The sequence below is a fragment of the Labrus bergylta genome, chromosome 4 (assembly GCF_963930695.1).
Source record: "Labrus bergylta chromosome 4, fLabBer1.1, whole genome shotgun sequence".
In the NCBI taxonomy this organism is placed as follows: domain Eukaryota; kingdom Metazoa; phylum Chordata; class Actinopteri; order Labriformes; family Labridae; genus Labrus; species Labrus bergylta.
The window spans coordinates 9991432-10011990 of record NC_089198.1 but is presented as its reverse complement, the minus strand read 5'-3'; the positions used below and the strand labels follow the sequence as shown (position 1 = coordinate 10011990).

The window sequence follows — 20559 nt, the reverse complement described above, 5'->3', positions numbered from 1 at the left end:
CTTTAGTGGATTCAGAACGATCCACATCAGAGGCAGGTTAGGGTATGAAAATGTCTGTCAAAGAAAGATTGGTACCAGACAGATTTAGCATTATACGACTGGTTAAAACAATCTCATGGTGGCCGTCTAAGAAGAGGAATTTATTGTCTCTAGAAAAATACAGCTTTAAAGAAAACTAGAGGATCTCTTTAGTATGAAAGCTGAATCAGTATTGTAGAAAAAAATTCTCAAGTTTCTTCAAGTTCAACATACCAGCATTTGTAGAGCTCTTATCCAACTTGCAATTTTCCTCCAGCAATGTTTGACCTGAAAAGATCAGGAAAGTAAATTTCACCAAAGAACTTTTGTAAGAGTTCAAATAAAGTCAAGTCAAAGTAGATTGTCCAAACTGAAATAATGACTTGCAGTGTCCACTTTAAAACTAAAAGTAGACATTTGTTGAGGATCATCGTTGAGATTATAGAAATTATTTTGGACCGCTTAATTCAAACATGTAAGTATATGGATAAAATAAATGGAAAGGTAATTAATAAAGTGGACCACATGATACATCTGAATTACAGATTGAGCTCCAAAGTAGGGCTCTGTCTTTGCAGTGATTTCCAATTTATTTTCTTGTGCACATTGCCTAGAAAATAATTCATATCATGAACTATAAGAAGGAAAGTTTAGTTGGTTGGATGTAAAAAATAAAGGTTTGAAATGCCTTCCATGTTCAGTCAGGGTTATTGTAGAAGAGTGTCAGGCAACTTTGAGCGCCTTGGCACAAAATGTAAGTCAGCTCTGGCCCATTTATGGTTTCCACATTTAGTTTAAAACTAAAGATGTGGACTTGTGGACCAACCTGGAGTGGAAAACAGCTGCAGTTACTGTTCGCAGCACTGGGGTTAGACTTGGACCAGTGTCAGCCAGGTGTATCATTTATCATCAGTCTGACATCCAAGTGTCCTACAATAAGGCATGAATACTGGGTCAAAGTACTTTACCACTTGAACTACTTGGAGTTACTTGAACATTATGGATAACAACTTGATTAACCGGTAAGTTGCTGGTAAGCTGTGGATGTATGTCAACTGAACCCCTTCCCTGAATAAGTCGTAAAAAGTGATGCAGAGACGCCTTACATCAGGCTGTAACACTTTGCCATTAGCAAGTGGATCTCTGGGACGTGTGCGTTGTCCCACCACTTCTCCAAACGAGGGATCCCTCAGAGTGCGGCATGTCACAGTTGGCACAGGAAGACCTGAGCCCAGCACATTTAATTAGCCAAGCTGTCTTGGCATTGGATGGGAGGGGGGACACACACAGTGACGAGTCATCAACATCACCAAGGGCGCGGTGCTGCTCACTGCCGTACTGCACATCCAAAAGTTAATGGGATGGGTATTGGGGGGGGGGGGGGGGGGGGGATTGTGAGAGGGAAATGTAGTTTTCATTGAAAAATTGGTTTGAGTATTGCAGCAAACATGGGCACAAGCAGTGACCAATCAGTTCTTAAGAAAATAACAGGTGTGCTCCTGCCAGATTTTAATTTACCAATCATGTTACACACACATTTGGAGACACAAGGAGATCCAGAGGTTTCAGCTTCATGTCTGCAATTATCATTCAAGTCGACGTGTCAGATTCAATGCAAAGAAATGACTGTTGCTATGAAAAAAAAGCAAAGTTAGGAGGAACAGTTTGGAAGAAACCATTCTGACATCCCCTCTCTGTGGCTGCCTGCATGTGAGGAGCCCACCCCACCTCAGCTGTAGTGAGGAGAGCCCAGTCCAGGCAGCCAGCAACCAGCGCGTCTCTGCCTACCAATCGGCATGCTCGGCTCAGGCACTGTGCAGTGCTCTCAGTCTCAGCAGCTAAAAGCTGGGCGCAGGGGAACTGCGACGGCCGCGCCAAGCATCATCCCAGGTATGCGTCTCTCTCTGTCTCTACGCCCTTTTCGGTTTTTTTTTTTTGTTTTTTTTTTGCAATGTTATGGCATCTTTGCTGCATGCTGTTTCCCCTCTTTCCACCGGTATTGGCTTATTTCTAGGGAGGGGTTGCCTGTGTATTCTTTTTTTTCTTTCCCCCCCCCCCTCTCTCCCTCACGTAGCCTCTGTGGTAAGCGCAGGGCAGCGGGTCTTTTGGTAAACACTCACAGTCAGCGGAGACGCATCTGCAAAAAACCGCCTCGTTAACCGCGCGTCAACTTGCACACACCTCAAAATGTTCGCCCTTCGACATATCCGCGCCGAGCTGCCTGCTGCTGCTGCTGCTGCTGCTGCTCACTGCTGCTGGTGTTGAGGCGGGGATATGTTGCCGCTGCTGCTGCTGCTGCGTGCATTTCACGAGGATAAATTTGCAAAGAGGTTTTGATTTGGCCAAAGCAGCTTTCGTCAAAACATTACCGCTGACTATATTTTCAACTTGCAGCGCGTCCAGGTAGAGGTTTTTTTTTTTCTTCTTGCGGCACAGGGCGAAGCAGGTATTGAGAGCTGATTTGAAAAATCATTTCATAGCAGTCAATTTTATGTAGGCTGTGCCATACAACACTGCAGCAGGCTATAGGAATAGGCTACAGAGGGTCACACTTTGTGTAAGCATAGACAGTGATTTATTATTGATAGCTGTGTGTTATGATACGACGGATCTATTTCAAATCATTATTCATTCATACTCTGAGTTCTCATCCACTGGAAATGATGAGGAGGAGGATGTTTTTTTTGTCAGAATCAGGTGAACACACAAAGTGCTCCTTAACGTGAAGAACTTGAGCATCAAATTAGTTTTTTTTGATTAGCCCAGTCTGTGGCGCTCTGCTTTCCCTGTCACTAGGTAAGATGTAGGTACACTCCCTTAGCAGTTAGGGTGGTGCTGCCTGCTAGTGCTGATGTGTTACAGTGGCCACTACCTGTGCATGCAGTCTGCAAGGCCTGGCTGTACATTGGGCCCCCCCCCTCACCCCCTCCCTCAGCTCCAGGAGGTGAGGTGGTTTGTTAAAACTTAAATATCCAAAAGTTTGAAGTGAATTGAGACTGCGCCTCTGAGTTTAAGTGATATTGTTTTTTTTTACATTTGCACAGGAAAGTTATAAATAAAATCTGCACACATGAAATTGAATACGAGAAGCAGAAAATGATTCAAATATTTAACAGGAGTTGTCAGCAACTGCAACTTTTATAACACCTGACCTTATTGACAGACACACAGAGCCATCACATCTGTCAGAGGGCCAATACGCTCACTTAAAAATGGGGTTGTGGTTGTAGTCACTGATGGTACCTTTGTTGTTGCTATGCAAAAAAAAAAAAGGGCTCATGTGCTATATTTCCACTGCAATCATTTGAAGCTGTGACCTTGTCAAAAAGGGCCACTGTGTGTCTGATTCTTCCTTCTTGTCTCCGATAAAAAAAAAGTCTGCGTTAAAGGAAGCTTCTTTTTTTTCCAGACAAGCCCATCTTCACTGAGCACGACTGCTCTTAGATTTTTTGCAAATTCAAGAAGCTCCTTGAGTTGATTTTTGCTGCGTTTACCACACCAGCCCATTCACTTGGAGAGCGAGGCAGAGTTGGAGGGCTTATACGTCAGAAGCCCTGATTTTGAACATGCTGATTTTTTTTAACGTCATTTCAGAGTGTGCTCGTGGTTTGTCTAAGTCAGAGAAGTTACTGTGGCATTCATACATTTGTTAATCCATTTTTCACATGTATTGTCCCGAAAAACGTAGACACAATGTGGTCTTGAGGTGAGAGATTTTCTGCTTAGCCTCTTAACATCTGGATAGGATTCATTAACTCCAGGCTATATTTAAAGCTTTACAGTGAGTCATACCGTGTGAAATGAGCTCCCAGGCCAGGGGCAACTCCTAAGTGCAAAGTAGACAAAGTTATGGAGTGAGAAATGTTAAGGTCACCTTAAGGTCAAGAGAACAGGAGGGACTTTAACACACACTTCTAACTAAATACTCCCTTCTTTAATAACAGCAACATCACATTGCTGATGTAAACGGAGCAATACAATATTTAAGTGACAGATTTCTTGGTTTAGTTGAAGTTTTTATTGCTGCTCTGTGCATGCAGCTGCAGCAATTTGTAAAAGAATCAGCGACTAGTTTGAAGTCGATTGTTTCACTTGTAAGTAAAAAAAATCAAAATATTTTAGAAAAATTTGAATTTTGTGATTTTTTTCTGGTAAATTTCTGCAAATGAAATGTTCTTTGGTTGTGGACAGTTGGTTGAACATAAAGAAACTAGCGAGGCAGATAGGTCGGGATAGTTTAAACTGCATTTCAGCACTTTTTTTCAAACTATATGATTCATACCTAATCATGAAAATAGTTGACTGAATAATAAGAACATCACATAAGCTGATAGTTGCAGTCCAGTTCTTGTAGAGCTGAATTACTGAAAGTGTAAGTTTCATTAAATGTCTTATTTCATAATACAGAATAACATTTTGTAATTCAAAGTGATTTTTATATTATCACATCTGTATTTGTTGACTCCAGCTAAAGCACAATGCACTGTTGTAACTTAAGCTTCTGAAAATAAATATAATTTGAATATACACAAATGCATGATTTTAATTCTTCATCCATCCATCCGTTCATTATCTATACCGATTTTTCCCGTCAGGGTCAAGGGGGCTGCAGCAGAACCCCCGCTTTCATTGGGAGAGGGGCGGGGTTACTCCCTGGTCGCCAGTCAATCGCAGAGCTGAATTTCTGTCCTTAATTGCAAATAGAAAATGAGTTGGGATAATTCACTAGCAGTGAAAAGCAAGTTTCATACACCCTAAATTAACTGTAAAATGTGTGTTTCATTTCACACTTGTTGATTGTAAACTAACACTATGTTCATTCTGAGAGAGAAACACAAATCGCTGCGACATCAAGTTCTCTGCTCTCAGAAACTTTACATAGAAGTGTGATACATAAAGGAGAGGTAAAACAAATACTAGAACATGTTTTTCAGTCTGAGTTTTCTGTTCCCATTTTGGAAGGTTAAGTCTCATATTTAAACACACACGATATGAGAAAAAAAATGCGGTGTGTGATAACAATTTTCTATATCGCAATAACAATATGTAGTGCGTTAAATAAATATATATAGAGTGTATATTAGCCATATTAACGTTTTTTTCGAATGTTTTCATTTTACCTTTTTGCAACACTTTTGTCCTGAATCAGAAATAAAGACAAAAAGCAGGTTTTTTGTCCACCACTAATTTGGCATCAATTAATCTGAGGGTATCTGATAGCTTCTTTAATCTTGAGCTGACTGCGTCAAAATGTTTTGAAAGCATGAACACTCTGCCCAGGTTTCCATCCAATAGTTACAATGCATGCTCTGTGAGGAAGCACTGCGATGTCTTCATCGTGAACGCTCATGTCCTGATAACGATGACGTTTTGATTAATTGTGCAGCCTCATATATGACCTCATCCCTGAAGTAATACTTTGATTAGGTATGTAACACAGGCAGAGAGCTGTAGTTGTTAGTTTAAATATATTTATTAACTTGAACAGTTTTGGCACAGCGACTTGTCCTAAAGGGAGGAGTGGTTTGTAAGTCTGCTTCACAACACTTACGTCTTTGATTCAGCGCTGTATACTTGTCCTTTTAGTGACACCTTCTTCATGGAAAATGAATAGTGAGCCACTATTCAAGTCCAAACATGATTTAGCCAAAATGCTAATGTGTGCAAAGCCTTTGATCACCGAGTTACCGGTTTGTAAGCCCTCCGCAGTCTTCTCCAGGCAGGGCCGACTGTTAAAGGCAACAATTAATACATCAGACAAGGAGGAAGGCATTAACACACACACACACACACACACACACACACACACACACACACACACACACACACACACACACACACACACACACACACACAACCCACAATGGAATTTGAAGACAGCAGTCCATTATCATAAAACTACAATTTTCTCGTAGTCTTACCTTCAAGCATTACATTTAGAGCTGGACTTAATAGTTTATTCTGCAGTAAGATGATGAAAATCAAACCATCAAACTGTCTACTGTCAAAACTGACAACTATTTCCACATTGTTTGTTTATTTATTTTTCAGCAAAAATGCAAAAACATTTCCAATTGTGCTCGCTTCTTACAAAGTCTTCGCTGCTTTTCTTTGTCTTTATCTGATTGTGAACTGAATATTTTCAGGGTTTTTTTGACTGATGTTTGAACAAAACAAGCAATTTGAAGACATTATCTTGAGATTTAGGAAATCATGACGGCCAATTTATTTTTATTATGTTTAACTTTTCGCACACCAAACAATTATTCAGTTAACTGAGACAACAATCAGCAGATTCATATTTTATAAAGACAGTAATTATCTGCAGTGCTTCTTCTATATTTTTTGCCATTTTTAGGCCTTTCAATATTTTTTTGGTGGAAGAGTTGAAACTAAAGTTGTTTCATTACAGTTTACTTGAACACATTCAGGCATGTCAACAACTGTAATGGAAAGCTTTGGTTCTGAAAGCCTCTTTTTTAAATATGTAATAACGTATAATGCCATGCATGCATCAGAATATTCTAGAAATGACATGAAAGAACATGAAGGACATAATTCGTCCTTTTTTTTGGGGGGGGGGGGGGGGGGGCTTAATTAAGAGATAAGACACTTGATAGAGTCAGAAATCAAAGGTAAAGAGAGTTAGGAATGACGTGAGAAATGAGCTACCGGTTGGATTTGAACCCGAGCTGCTTGGAGGCCTACCTTCTTCTGCACACTAACCACTGGGCTACCAGCGTCACCCCCCACCCCCATGTGTCATTTTCAAAATTTAAATCAAACTCTTCGATCTTTCTGTTGCCTTTTACACCTTTATCCAGAGTTCTTTAGAGCTGGTTTCGTTAACACTGCACGCTATGCGTAAGATTTGAACTTGACATTAGGACTCAGGAGATGAATCACTCAAAGTGCAGTCTGATGCCTTTACGCTAGAAGACACGTCAGCACCATATACACTATGTATGTTAACCTTAAGCACACAGACAAGGGCAGGATACACTATGTACAGAAATTCATATTCGTCTGTGATGACATGCAAAACGGTTAGTTAGTCGGATGTCAAATATATGACGCACATGGCGCTGGAGAAGATTACCTTAAGAGCATCTGACACAGACTGCTAATATAATGAAGCATTTAATCTCCTCCCTTTTTTCTTCATTTTTCACAGAATTACTTTGAAGTTTCTGCTCTGTCATACAGTTATTTTTGTCTGGAGAAAGTACAGTATATTGTCCATAAGCACAGATTAGTGCAGCTGTCAGAATGCCGCTCTGAGTGTCTGGAGAACAATACCAGTGATTGAAATGACTGATGCAAAATGTTCCACCTAGAAGGTGCTTGTGTTTAGGTTAAATCACATTTTCCAGCGTTTTTATCGCAGACAAAGGGTGGAGAAATCATTTTGTCGGCAGTGATTTAAGGGATGGGAACACATCTCAATTTAACAACTCTTACAGTCAAGAATTGTTTAAGACAATTTTGAGAGATTGTGAAATGTCTTTGGGATGAAGAATATGTCTTACAATACAGATTCTTAAGGGGTACTTGCTGTTTAGGCTGATCTACCGGATTGCAGAGTAAAAGTTAAAAGGTGTGGTGTCTGCATTTCGTGCTGTAAAACTGAAATTGTGTACTCCAAAGTTGCCCCTTGAAGATGATAATGGCTGCACAAAAGACAGTGATAAGTTTAGCAAATGTTTGTGTTTAATATAGAACAGTCGCTGAGCTTTCAGGCATTGCGTGTGCAAAAAGGGTACTGCATTAGCACATCTTAAAAGGTAACAGAGACATCAGTGCAACTCTGACATCAGTCGGTGTGTCGAAAAAAGCATTTGGGTGCATGCAGAAAAAGCTCTGTTCACATATTGTCTCTTCCCTCCCTTGTCCTCCCCTCAGTGATGGCCTCTGCCGAGCAACCGTGCTCCAGCTTCCACCAGCAGCACTGCGCATAAGGCTAACACACCCACCTTTGCCCTCCTGCCCAGAAGTGAGAGAGACACCACCATGTACAGTGTGGAGGACCTACTCATTTCGCATGGATATAAATTGCCTAAAAGCGACCCTCCGTCTGCCACGCCTTATGACAAGCGCCCTGCTGATTGCCAGCGGGAACTTGTGGACAACAGGGCTGGCCGGGGGACACTGAACGGGTATGAGGCCGACCGGGGGACATCAATCACAGGAATCTATGGCAGCAGGCAGGCACTGGTGAAGGGTTACCCTGCCACTGACAACGAGAGTGGGGAAAGGATCCTAAGGAGAAAAGAACTCGGCATCGGTATCCTAGGTGACGCTCAGCCCTTGGGTGATTCTCTTGCCACAGATAGTGGGTGAGTGATTTTTTTTCCCTCTCTTTTGCGATCCCCCACACCCTTTACCTTCCCTTCTTTTTCTCTCCCTCCCTTCTCACTGGGGCCCTTCGGTATTGCATGCAAAACTCAGTCTGCACTGCGCAGGGGTTTTTTTTTTTCTTCCCTTCAAGAGCTGCAGAACACTTTGGCTGCAGCAGCACCACTGACATATCCTATGCTGGGTTATGAGGAAATATGAAAGGTGCCTTTGCAATCTTATGAGCTGTTTACAATATGCATGCACGGAGAGTCTCTGTGGAGCCCACCCGTGCGCTGGTTTCGTCTCCACAGCTTCCACCAGGCAGGCAGATGTAAACAGCAGCACTAGACAGTGAGCAAACTGAGGACTGAACATGCCTCAAGACAGGCGCGTAATCACTCCACTGTAAACACTGGCACACTGAATCACGCCCAGCACGTGCTCTGTGATGTAAGCATGTTGCTGGGCAAGTGTGCACAGCGCGGCTCCCCTCAGCTATACAGTAGCATATGCTGCTGAGTATGATCCATTGACTTTGCTGCTTAAATGAATGAGTACAGTGACTAACGCAGTGATTCAGTGCAGTGCAGATACGATGTGAAGCTCTTGGAAAGCATAATTGCAATTCATTCTTTTTATAAATCCATTTTTATTTATGAGACTGGATGTTTTACAAACTTAACATTTAATTACATTTTTAGGATATTTTTATCTGAGATGTATATTTTCATGTACCTCGTATTTTGTTTTAAATAGCTGCTAACTGCAAACCATATTTCCTGAATGCATCATTAGCATAATCCAACTGCAATTTCCGATTGATTTGATTTAAAAGATCTGATGGTCATATTTTATCATCAGCATAAAACTTATGCTTTCCATTTTTTCTGACTGTCATCAGAGAGGCTTAAAAAATGCCTTTATATGACTAATGACCTGTGGATATTCATGCATATCATGTACTTCTCCTGTTTCATTCAGCAGTGCCAAATAAATAAACACCATGGCATTAGAAATTCAGAAAACAAAATTACAGGATCATTTCACTAAAAAACCTTCCTGAAGACAAAGTGAACTCCTTTTAAAAAATAAAAAAAACATAATCTGCCTTGCTTAAGTATGCTATGCTAATTGTTTTGGCACTGCAAGGTACATTTTTCCCATAAATGGCACATGAGACATAAATATGGAACCATAAATAAAATCATCTCCAGGCAGCTCTGCTTTATCACCCGACAGTGGAACCACTGTTTTGAACGTGCCAACAGAGATTCGTCCTACACTCGCCATTTTATGCTAAATTCAGCCAGCATTTTAAAATATACATAACTTGTGATGTTATGGATTCTCCCTAGCAACAATCAAGTGCCCTGCTTATTCTGACTTTCCAATGAACAATGTTTCTTATATGAAACTGGAGAAGGCTGGTTTAAAAGTTAAATGTTTATAGGTAGGTCAAATGGTATTTCTTTTAAGAGTACGGTTTAATCTTGCTAATTTAGTTATTTGATCATTCAAATAGATGTAAAGAGGTGCTTTAACTCTCAAGTCAGATTTGACTGTAGGACATTAGACACTCCCTGGGAGCTATAGTCTGGCTATCCAGATGACCAGCTTCCAAGATAAGGTCAGCACAATTTAAAATGCAGATCATTTTTGCAGTAGCATCACAATTTCATGGTTTCTTCAAGGGACTTGGGAGCCGCTGACTTAAGCACTTCTCTCTCCTATGTGCTGGCTCTCCCTGATTAAGTTGCATCAGAAAGGATGTACCGCCAATGCCAAACCGAGTGTCTTGGGCATGGTTCTTCTAATGTTTGATAGTTGAAATGGAAACAGAAATAATACTTATTTTGATTACGGTAAATTTGTTTTGGGATTGTTCATTATATATTTCCTTTAAGATACCATTTTGTGTTTCTGTGTCCATATACCTAACGACTGTGAGTAGAGCCACGTCTTTAACTGCACAACAGTTAAAATGACGACCTTCCTAGTTTCAGAGTCCACCTAACTTTCCTTCAGTTACACTTTGAATGGCCTTCTAACACTTAACTTGTCCTTCTTTGCAGGTTCTACGATGTTCCCAGTTTGACTTATTCTGAGCCACTAAGCTATGACGAGAGGGATGTTTCCTACTGGCGGAGGCGAGGCCAGGACTTCAGCATCCTCCTGGACTATGCTGATGGCAGGGAGCTGAGGGCCTCTGCTGGTGCATGGAGGCCACAGGCCCTGATTGCAGCAGAGGAACACAGAGCAGAGAGGCAAGCACAGCAGCTATGGGAGGAAATTTCCTGGCTCAGGGACCTGGACGCTGCCCCTGGTCAGCTGAGGGTGACAGGGGAGAGGAAGTGCCAGAGCCTTGGTACAGAGGAGTGGAGGCCTGCTGTGGGCCTGGGAAGGCAGTTGTCTGATGGGGACGGGGAGCGGTGGGCTCAGGACCATTACCGCCTGAGGACACCAGAGGGTTTTTTTCACCCAAGAACTAAAGCAAAGTCGCAGTCTCTCCCCAGAGTTTTGTCACCTGACCGTTCTAGCTGCAGAGATCTCATTCCATCAAGGCCAAGCCTTCCTGATAGACAACAGAGACTAAACAGCACTGTCTTCTCTGGGCCCTATAGTAGGTATATCTATAGTGGTGCTGTTGTACGGGACCGATGGGGTAGGAATTCTGGGCCAAGCAGCCATGTTGCACTTTTAACAAAGCCCAGGTTCAGCAGGCCTTTAAAGCCGCCATCATATGAGACTCACCAGCAGAATAGGGGTAGCGCAGAAATGCTTGCTATAGAGCAGGGTGCCAAACAAAAGGACAGGTCTATCTATTTTCCAAGGGGAGGGGAGCTGAGACATGACTATTTCGCACAACACTCTGCCATCACTGGAATGGAGCCCCCTGGATACATCCCACCCCCTTCTTATAGAAGAGCTCCACCCCCAAGATCAGTTTCCTTCAATCGCAACGAAATGGCAAACTTAAGATGGAGGGCAGAAGCTCTGCATATGCCAATGTCAGATCCTGGTAGGTGGTTATCCAGACAGTCAAGTAGCTCATGGTTGGAACATTATGGGGAACGTGTTGCATCCTATCGAAAACAGGTACACTCCGGACATGAAGAACAACCAATTCAAGCCCGTCAATTACCCGCTGAAGAACCAAGAGTGAAGCAAATCTCAGGAGGGCCTAGCGGAACTTCTCTCACCGACTCAGACAAGATACGAAACATCAACAAAGAGATCCCAGCCGCAAAGATTTTAGGACAATCTACACATGATAGTGCCTTTCCTCCCCAGCAGGGGCCAGCTCTCAATACTGAAACACGCAAAACAGCGCTCAATGACAATGACAGCAGTAATCGATGGTGCACCAGGGGACTAAACAAAAAAAGTGACAGTGTAGCTCCTGAACAAAGCCAACAACGAAGCCAGTTTTTCCCTTCATCGATTCTGGGTAAACCGCCACCTCCCCCGTGCAAGCCGGCCGACCAGGGTGTCTCTGAAACTGTGACAGAAGTGAAAAAGGTCGAGCAACCTGAACCACCAGAGAAGGACAAAACCAAGAACCTGAAAAAAAGACTTAGTGAGACAATTTTTTGTTTGGTGTCCGTGCCTGTTACTCCGCAGCTTACTGGAACAATCCGTGATCAGAATAACAACAATGAGAAGTCACCGGACCCTGCCGACAGTCCCAGTGATAACAAAACTGGCCATTTAACAAACCAAAGTCTCCAAAGCACATCTTCAGCTGAGGCTGAGCTGCAAGCACTAACTGGTAGCATAGCGAGCAGCAAAACGAGCAGTCGAGCGAGCAGCAAAATGTTTAAAAGAGTCCCCTGTAGACCCCCTAAGATTAACCATTACAAGGAGATGAAACTGTCAGGAACATGGCCTGCAAACCAGTATCGAGACCAGGAGACACAAACTAGCCCAGAGGCCCAAAAAACTGGCCCTGAAAACAAGGAAGCACAACAAGATCCTGTCCCCCCCGGCACTGAAGTTCCTCCTGATAGCAGTGGTGCAGTGGGCACTGCCTTCAGTTTTCCGATAAAGGGAGTGAAGAGCCTGAAACTCTCGAGCAACAGCGCCTTCTCCCTTACATCAACCTTTTCCAACCAGCTGAACAAGAGCACAGCTCCGCAGCCAGCAGTCCCACCCTCAGGAAATTCGGAGGAGAGCAAACCAGCAGCAAACGGTGGGCAGGACGGCTTTGAACAGTTCTTGCTGAGACCAGCCAGCCAGCGACCTTGGGATGCCGTTAAAGAGCTGGAGACCATCCAAAAAGAAGTTCAGGATCAACAGCAGCAGAGCAGCAAACAGCCCAGCGTAGATAAGTGCATAGAGGACCTAAACGAGGCCTACAAAGACATCTTGGAGCTAGGCACTGCCAGCAATAAAGTCCCAGATGGTTCTGTTCAAATCCCCGAGCGTATAAAGATCCGATTGACATCTGAACCTCTTAATAAGCCCAGCAGCCTGAGGCGCAGTGCAGTTAGTTGGTCAGTCGACCCAGAATACAGGGAAGTCAAGAGCGCCTTCTCCAGGCCTGCAACAAAGTCGGTAACCTTCAGCAAGCAGCTTAGGGAGGAGCTCCCTGTCCCACCTCGGGAGACAGGCTTCAGAGAATACAGGGTAATCTCGCATCTTTCGCGCAGACGCAGCAATGACGGCAGGACAGTAAAACTAGACCTGCCAGACGAGCCTATTGAGACACCACTCAGTGACTTCAGTCCAACGACGCACACCGCAGCAGCTGAAGTGCCATGGGCGGATAGGCAGCCCATGCAGGATGCCTCCACACTCACTAGTCCTCCCGATTACGAGGACATATGCCAGACTTTGCGCCAGACCAGAGACCCTGCAGATGCCAACAAAGTGTCCACAGGCAATCTGAAACCTAATGACGCAGAGTCTCTTCAAGATCTTAGTGTGGAATCGGATGAGGATTGTCCTATATGTAAAAGAGAGCTTGAGAATCAGATGAGACAGGGCCCACTGCCTCCACTTCACGAGGAGAACAGCTCGGACAGTTCGGCCAATCAAAATGCCAGTCCACCGCAACGTGCTGCGTTAGAAAGTCCGGCAGAGGATACAAAATCAGAGGACCCGAACGACTCAAGCTCGGATCAGGTGGGGTCTGATGTAACAAGAGAACAGCCTTCATTGAGACAGGACAATGAGGAAGGAGAAGAAAAAACAGACAATGCTGTGGCAGAAAACTTGAATAATTTGTGCTCAATTAATCCCGCTGAGAGCACACTAGCCGTTGGAGCTACAGAGCAGATTGCATCGAAAATGTTAGCAACTGATGTGCCTGCAGACCCCAAAGTCACAGAAAAACAGAGTGCAGGTGAAGCACTCACTATGGAAGTAGAATTAGTACAGAAAGACGTCATTACAGGTGAAACAGCAGAAGGCAGTGCAGACAAACAGACAGCTGAAATGAAAAGTGAGGGTGAGGGACAAGATGCTTCTAATTATAAACAGGAGCAAGAGAAGAAGCCATTTGCTGTCCCAGAGCATAGACTCGGTCTACGGACTCATCTGGGGCGAGACCACCCAGGGTTACCAGAGTTTCCACCAGATAGACTGCCACTCTCTGTTCCGCCAAACCTAGACCGCAGGCTGTCTTTAAGTTTGGAAGGGGAGAAAAGGAGCAAGGGCCCCTCCCACCGGATTGAAGCATTGCAGAATAAGCTTGCCATTTCTCCAGGTCGAGTGGCAGTCGAACGTCTGGCTCGGATGAGGGAGGTGGACGTCATGTATCGTATGAGGCGCCTTAGCATCAGGAGCAATGACTCTGGGGATGGGGAGGGGGAGGGCGGTGCAGAGGCAGAGGGGGAGGGCAAGGACGAACAAACAGAGGAGCTCCATCCTGCTCCTCAAAGAGACAAGGATAACATTCAAGAGGTCACCCAATCACAGCAGGTCTCTGAGGAGAAAAAATTGCAAGATGAGGCGGAGCCATCTCTCTCAGGTAAGAAGTAAAATCAATTAAGATTCAAAGTCCTTGACAACAACATTTTAATTAAGCTTGAAGAACTTCTTTACAGCTTTGTAATTTCTACCCCCATTTGAAATCACTGAGGTAAAATGACAAACAAAACATTTATTTCCTCTGGTTTTTGATCTACGCAGAATCTGCAGACTACAAAATCGCCAAGAAAGAGGAAATTAACAATAAAGTTATTATTATAGACATTTGTAGTTGAGAAATTATAATATGGCTTTTACTTGGAAACAGGCATTGTACTATCTTAACATAACTTGTGCATCAGATTTAATTCTGTTAATCAGACTATCAAAAAAATGTTTTGCGAGAAATTTCTTTGCATACTGTCAGTTTTTTATAACCAGTTTTTAAAACACACATCTAGAAGAAAAGTTTAAATCAAATGTGTGCAAAGGAAAGCTGTCTGCGTCCCTCTGTTGGGTCTGGCTATATGCTGGAATACACAAGTTATGAATCATGACTCACTGATTTGTTCTAAGCTTAGAAACTCTGTTATGATCTTGCTATATACTGTGGTCTCTGTCTGCAATCTGCAACTACTTCATTACTAATATATGTGTAACTCTTAAGGGCCCGATCACACAGGGCTAGAAAAGTGCTGCCAGCAAAACCATTGTTTTCCTATGGTGCGGCGTGCCTGGGCTTAAAGTTACAAAAATGTTAACTTTTCAGCTCAAGACGCAGAGTCGCAGCACTTGTCAATGTCCCTTTTGGCCAAGGCAGCAAATCAAATCAAGTAGGAGGCTTACCTCTGCTTTTCTAGGAGGGAGTCTAGGAGCAAAACAATGATGGGAGCTCTGCATTTGCTCGAATCAATTTTTCCCATCTTATTTTATTTGGTTTCCCGTATTCGCACAAAGCCCCGCTCCACAGGCGCTCCTGGCTGTTTTACCCCCCCAGATGTGCTCAGGCGTTTTTCGGAGCGGCCGCACTTAGGGCGACGCGTCTCTGTGTGATCAGGCCCTAAGTGAATCAATCGATTCACTGACCGTGATTTGGCCTTGCTGTTAAACATCTCCAGGAAACGGTGTCACTGCCTCGAGATTGTGCAAGTCCTCCTTAGAGAATTCAAATCTTGTGAAGAAATCATTTATTACAATACTAGATGATATAATGTTTTTTGTTTTTTTTAATGAATACCCTTCTTCTTTATGTCCCAGAACACCATGATCCCAGCCAAGTGGAGATAGAGTAGAAAGACTGCGTCAATCATCTCCATCAGAGGTTTTTAGCTCCAACACTGTGACCTGGCTGCCTACTAGAATGCCTTCATCTCATCTTGACACTGAAATGGCCTTCTTGTCCGACAAGAGCATTGTGTACACCCTCACCCTTGGCGCTGCGTTGACTTCTAAGAGTGCTGTTCCACTGCCAAAGGGAGGTGCCCTTTTAACTTGTGGGGGCAACTTCCACCCCAAGTCCGTCCCCAGCCTACCCAAACTGACTCCCCACTACCCCATCTATCCTCCATCCCCAAGCCCATCCTCTTTAAGGGTTTCTACTATTAGTCTTCTTGTAGCGGCTTGTCCTTTCTATTCTATCCTCCCTATGCTTTTCTCATTAGCAGACATTATGCAATTCTGTCGTGCATACTAAACTTTGAAGAAGTCCATAGTGAATACAGTCGAGGGAGTTTTTCTTTGCAAAATGAACAAATCCGTTTGTTTATGGGCAAGCTGTAAAGGATATGAATGTAAGCATTTATGTTTAACCTAATGTAGACATAGAAAGGTTATTGTCACAAACCTGTTCTGTTGCATTTAAACTACACCAAAATAAACTTTGTATCTGATTGTCGTAGTGAGGCGACAGCTGTTTTAGAACTGGACATCACTGTCACTGGCTTAAGAACTGTTTTGATTTTCAGATGAGATTAATCAGCCTTTCTTTTTTAAGATTAAATGACATTGTGCCCTGACTCATTGCTTTTGTACACTCTGCAACCATAACCCATATAGCTCTTCAATGAAGAGCAAGTCTGCACCACTCGAACATGATAGATCAGTAACCTACTGTACGATACATTGGTTCTACGCTGGAGAGGGAGAGTCGCCTTCTTAAAGTACGTTAGTCCCCAGATCAATGCGATGTATAGCTCCCATTTCCAGGTAATTTCAGGAAGCAATAAAGGCGCAGATTGAGTTGAAGAGGCGGTCGGCAACTTTGATTAAAAATTAAAAGATAAACATTGAGATATAGAACAAAAAAAGATATGTAGAGCAATATTGTTGTACAAACAGCTAAGTGGTGTAGTGGAGCTACCTGTAGGAACCATTTTCAGGAGTTTTAATGTGACGTGTCATTCAAATCATATTACAGGGATATGGAATCGTGTCAGGGTATATGGGCGCTTAACAGGGGTGGGTGCTTTTCTTCATGATATACTGTATATCTATGTTCATACATCTGTATCGCAAAGAGACATTTCACTGAATATTTATTTTTGTTATCATCGAATTGTTAATCAGTTTGCATACTGTACAAAATAAAGTATATTTTAAATATTTTAAGAGATATTTTGTATTTAACCATGAAATTTTATTTCTCCACACTTAAAGTATCATACGTCTGTAAAGTATCATGTTGAGAGTACGCATACTTTTCTAGTGCTTTAAAATCTTGCAGAGTGATTCAAGAAGGGATGGCCCTGTGGTGTGCCTTGATCACACAATTCGGTTTCAGTAAGAGATAGGGTTCATCGTAGCCTGGGTAGACGTGATGGGAACTTTTTGATTGTGCCATGATTTCCAATTGATAGTGCTTTTTTTCATATGCTAACAGAGTCAATGTTTGCTCTCCATGTTGTACTCAATACATCAATTCATTCCAGCTGTATTTCCTATGTTGGTGGTCAAGTGTGACCTGTGTCCTATTTATGTCTTTGTATGTCTTCCAATTCAAATCATGCGTTGTTCTGTTGTTGGTTCCTTGAAACATGATTAGGAATAAAATTGGGATTTTTTTTCTTTCGCTTCCACCCTTCTTTTCTTCTATCTATCTTTTCCTGCTTCCTCTTTTCTTCTGCCTTTCATTTAACAGTGCGTCAATGTTTTGGAAAAAAAAAAAGTGTTCTGCTGTCCCTAACACTTATTGCACTAAAGGATACAATGCAGTATGCTTGTTGTTGGCTAAAAAAACATGTATGTGCAAATGTATGAAAAAAAAGTTTTTCTTTCAAATACAGGGTTTTTTAATAAATCTTAAATCAAAACATAAAACGTGATATAAAAAAAAGTTCTTTTGGATAAAACAAGTTTGCAGTTATGTGTTTTTTCCCCACAAGAGCAGCACTGCATTGATGAAAAGTATATACAAAAGATTTGTAGGAATCTTTCACTCATCAAGTATCACTTACTGTTATGTAGCATTTTACAGTTGTAGCATTTGATCAACTCAGAACTCTGTCTTAGCATTTCAAACATTTCTTGTAAATTTTGAAAAAATCATGTCGCCTTATTCTGTGTGCATTACATTACACTCCAGGCAATGCCAAATACTAAGATACTAAGCACTGTTTCATACCTTAGGTTTTTACAAACAACTTACTGTTTCTGCCATGTCTCTGGCTGGAGAGGTACAGTAGCATTGTGGATAGTTTCCGCTCTTCATGCTGGTTTTCTGTAGAAATATTGAATCAAAACTGTGAACTTCAGATAAACTAAAAGCTTACTCTTAAAAGTACAGCGAGATTCAATGTTTAAAGACGAACCCATTGTCAGCATCACAGGGAGGACAAGCTGGCACGCCCATAATTACTAACACATCTCATTTTCAATTCATTATAAAGACCGAAAGGCCTCGCCTTGGTCTTGTGTGTAAACTGCCCCTGACAACATTTAATTACCTATTTCAGTACATATGCCCCCCAAATAATTGGCATGTCAGGTACACTTGAACATTGTGTCATTTGACTTTTTGTACTGCAGGTTACGTGCAACATGAAGTAATTATGCACACTTGTAATATTTTCTATTTTCATATGAGATTTCAGTGCTTTTTGTACTCACTGACATCTTTTTTTCTTCCTTGCATGAAATGCGAGAGAAAGGAGGAAAAAAAATGTTTTTCATAAAGTATATTTGCATTTGGTACTCCAATAGTAAAAACCGGTGGGCAAAACATTATGTTTCATAATTTAATTTACAAGACTATGCCAAGTATTTAAATGCTATTTTTAGAGTAAATCAAAAGAGAACTCATTCATTTTCTTTCTTTAAAACATGCCTTTATCTTTGTATCTATAAATATGAGCATAATCCATAGTCATGATTGTGCTACTGTTGTATGATACTGCAGTCTGATTCATAAATAAACTCTTTGCATGAAAGCTGTGTTTGTGATCAATTGCCAAGGCGTAATGTATTATTGTTTCATATAATGTATGATCTAATCCGGTAAATAATACTTTTGATGGCTTTAGATACATATTTAAATATGCAACTTTCTTTTTGTCAATTGGTGTCAAATTTTTCAAAGCATAGATATTTTATTGTTCATATTTAAATCTCCCATTAGACTTTGATTCTTGAGTTATTATAAAGGATAATAATGTATGTCCGCATTTATGTATGTTTTCAAAAAAATAAAACTCATACTAGATGTTAAGGCCATTTCAGCCCAATTACCCTGACAGACTGTCACACTGAGCTCCACTTGTGCGATCATAAGTGTTGGCAAAGACAATACTTGAGCCGAACCTTGTAAAAAACCTCCCAGCATGCTCTCTGACGCTTGGATGTCATCCATCCTCAGACGCTGTTCAAATACATCTTTGTGCTATCGGTTTTTTTTTCTAAAAAAGAGGAGTGAGAAGTAAGATTAGCACATCCTCTGATGTGATACATTATTGATCCCTATAAGCTTTCTTTCCCCTGACATCCTGGTACTCTGCTGTAAGGAGAGTTGGCAGCTGCTTGAGACAGCAGGGGGCCGAGTTAAGAGAGGGGCTGTATAGAGGTAAAACATTATAGGTTGTCACAACCTGTCATACCAAGAGATATATTTAGTAGACAAAAACATTCTCAAAATAAAAAAGAAAAGGTAGTTGTTCATTGATGTTCTCTAAATACAATCACTAAAATCACCTACACGAAAAGCCTTACAAATAGGCCTTCCATAGTTTATCTTGAATATAATAAATAAGCCAGCCCACTTCAAATGGAGACTCAACAGACAGAAAACATAAGAATATTAACTACTTAATTGGAAAAACATACTCAATGACTACCTTAAGTTAAATGTTAACTTGCTTTAAAAACACAACTGCTGCAACTGCATGAATGTTGACCGTTAAATAGGACTCTATTTTATACTATAACATAACAGTTGTGACCACAAATATGAACTTTTAGTTGTATAGGACACTATATAGGCCTACTGTAAATATTACTACTACACACACCTGGGTCATAGTAAAGCTGATTTAATATTGCTTGAATATGATTGGCTCCTGTAACTGATTCTACGTCTGATAAACTGAAGTATGTTGCTTAAAAGAGTCATTTTAAAACCCTATTAGGTTGTAGTTTTCACCAGAGTAATATAAATTTTATGAAAACAACATTCGTATCTCTTGAAATCAGGACGTTTTCATTAGCAACATTTAATAGCCAAAACAACTAGCGAGTTAACCTTATCAGCCTCAGGTGTCAGCTACTTATGATTACTGACTGCCAGTCTACAGGCTACTTTAATACAGTCTGTGGTCTATATACCAACTTGGCTTGAGAGATAAAAACTTCCAATAGTTCAGAAACTTTCAGCTAAGTTACAGATTTTTAGAACTACAAAAAGGTAAATAGTATTACTTAATTCCCAGTAGCTATTTTGGCAACTTCTGTTTTACTTTTGCTGTGTAATTCCTGGTTGTTATCTATACAGTTGTTGCTATAGACACTGCTACTGTGGTTACAGCTCCTCTACTCCTAGCTCAGCTGCTGTTCTGCTAATGCTAAAGTTAGTTTGACCTAGCCTCACCTCATTCATAGAACTGAAGAACAACTTCTACTAATTGCAATTTTACGATTTAATGTTGACAGTTAATGTAAATTATAAATTAAATTAGTGACAATTCTGCTCTATCACACAAGAGATAATGTTATGTAAATATCTTGTCATCTAATCTTTATTCCATAGTGCATTGGTGTCCTCAAAATTAAACAGTCCCTCTGTCACTGTTTTGCCACAAAGCTCCAGGT

General features: G+C 41.5%; 1 protein-coding gene across 1 annotated transcript; it reads left to right on the top strand.

Annotated features, from left to right (window-relative positions):
* Window positions 1-1772: 1772 nt before the first annotated feature.
* LOC109997519 (junctional cadherin 5-associated protein) lies at window positions 1773-18689 on the top strand. Its single transcript, XM_020652021.2, has 4 exons — window positions 1773-1908; window positions 7921-8354; window positions 10428-14326; window positions 15523-18689. The coding sequence occupies exons 2-4, from the start codon at window positions 8029-8031 to the stop codon at window positions 15555-15557; spliced, it is 4260 nt and encodes a 1419-aa protein (XP_020507677.2). The 5' UTR covers window positions 1773-1908; window positions 7921-8028; the 3' UTR covers window positions 15558-18689.
* Window positions 18690-20559: the final 1870 nt, after the last annotated feature.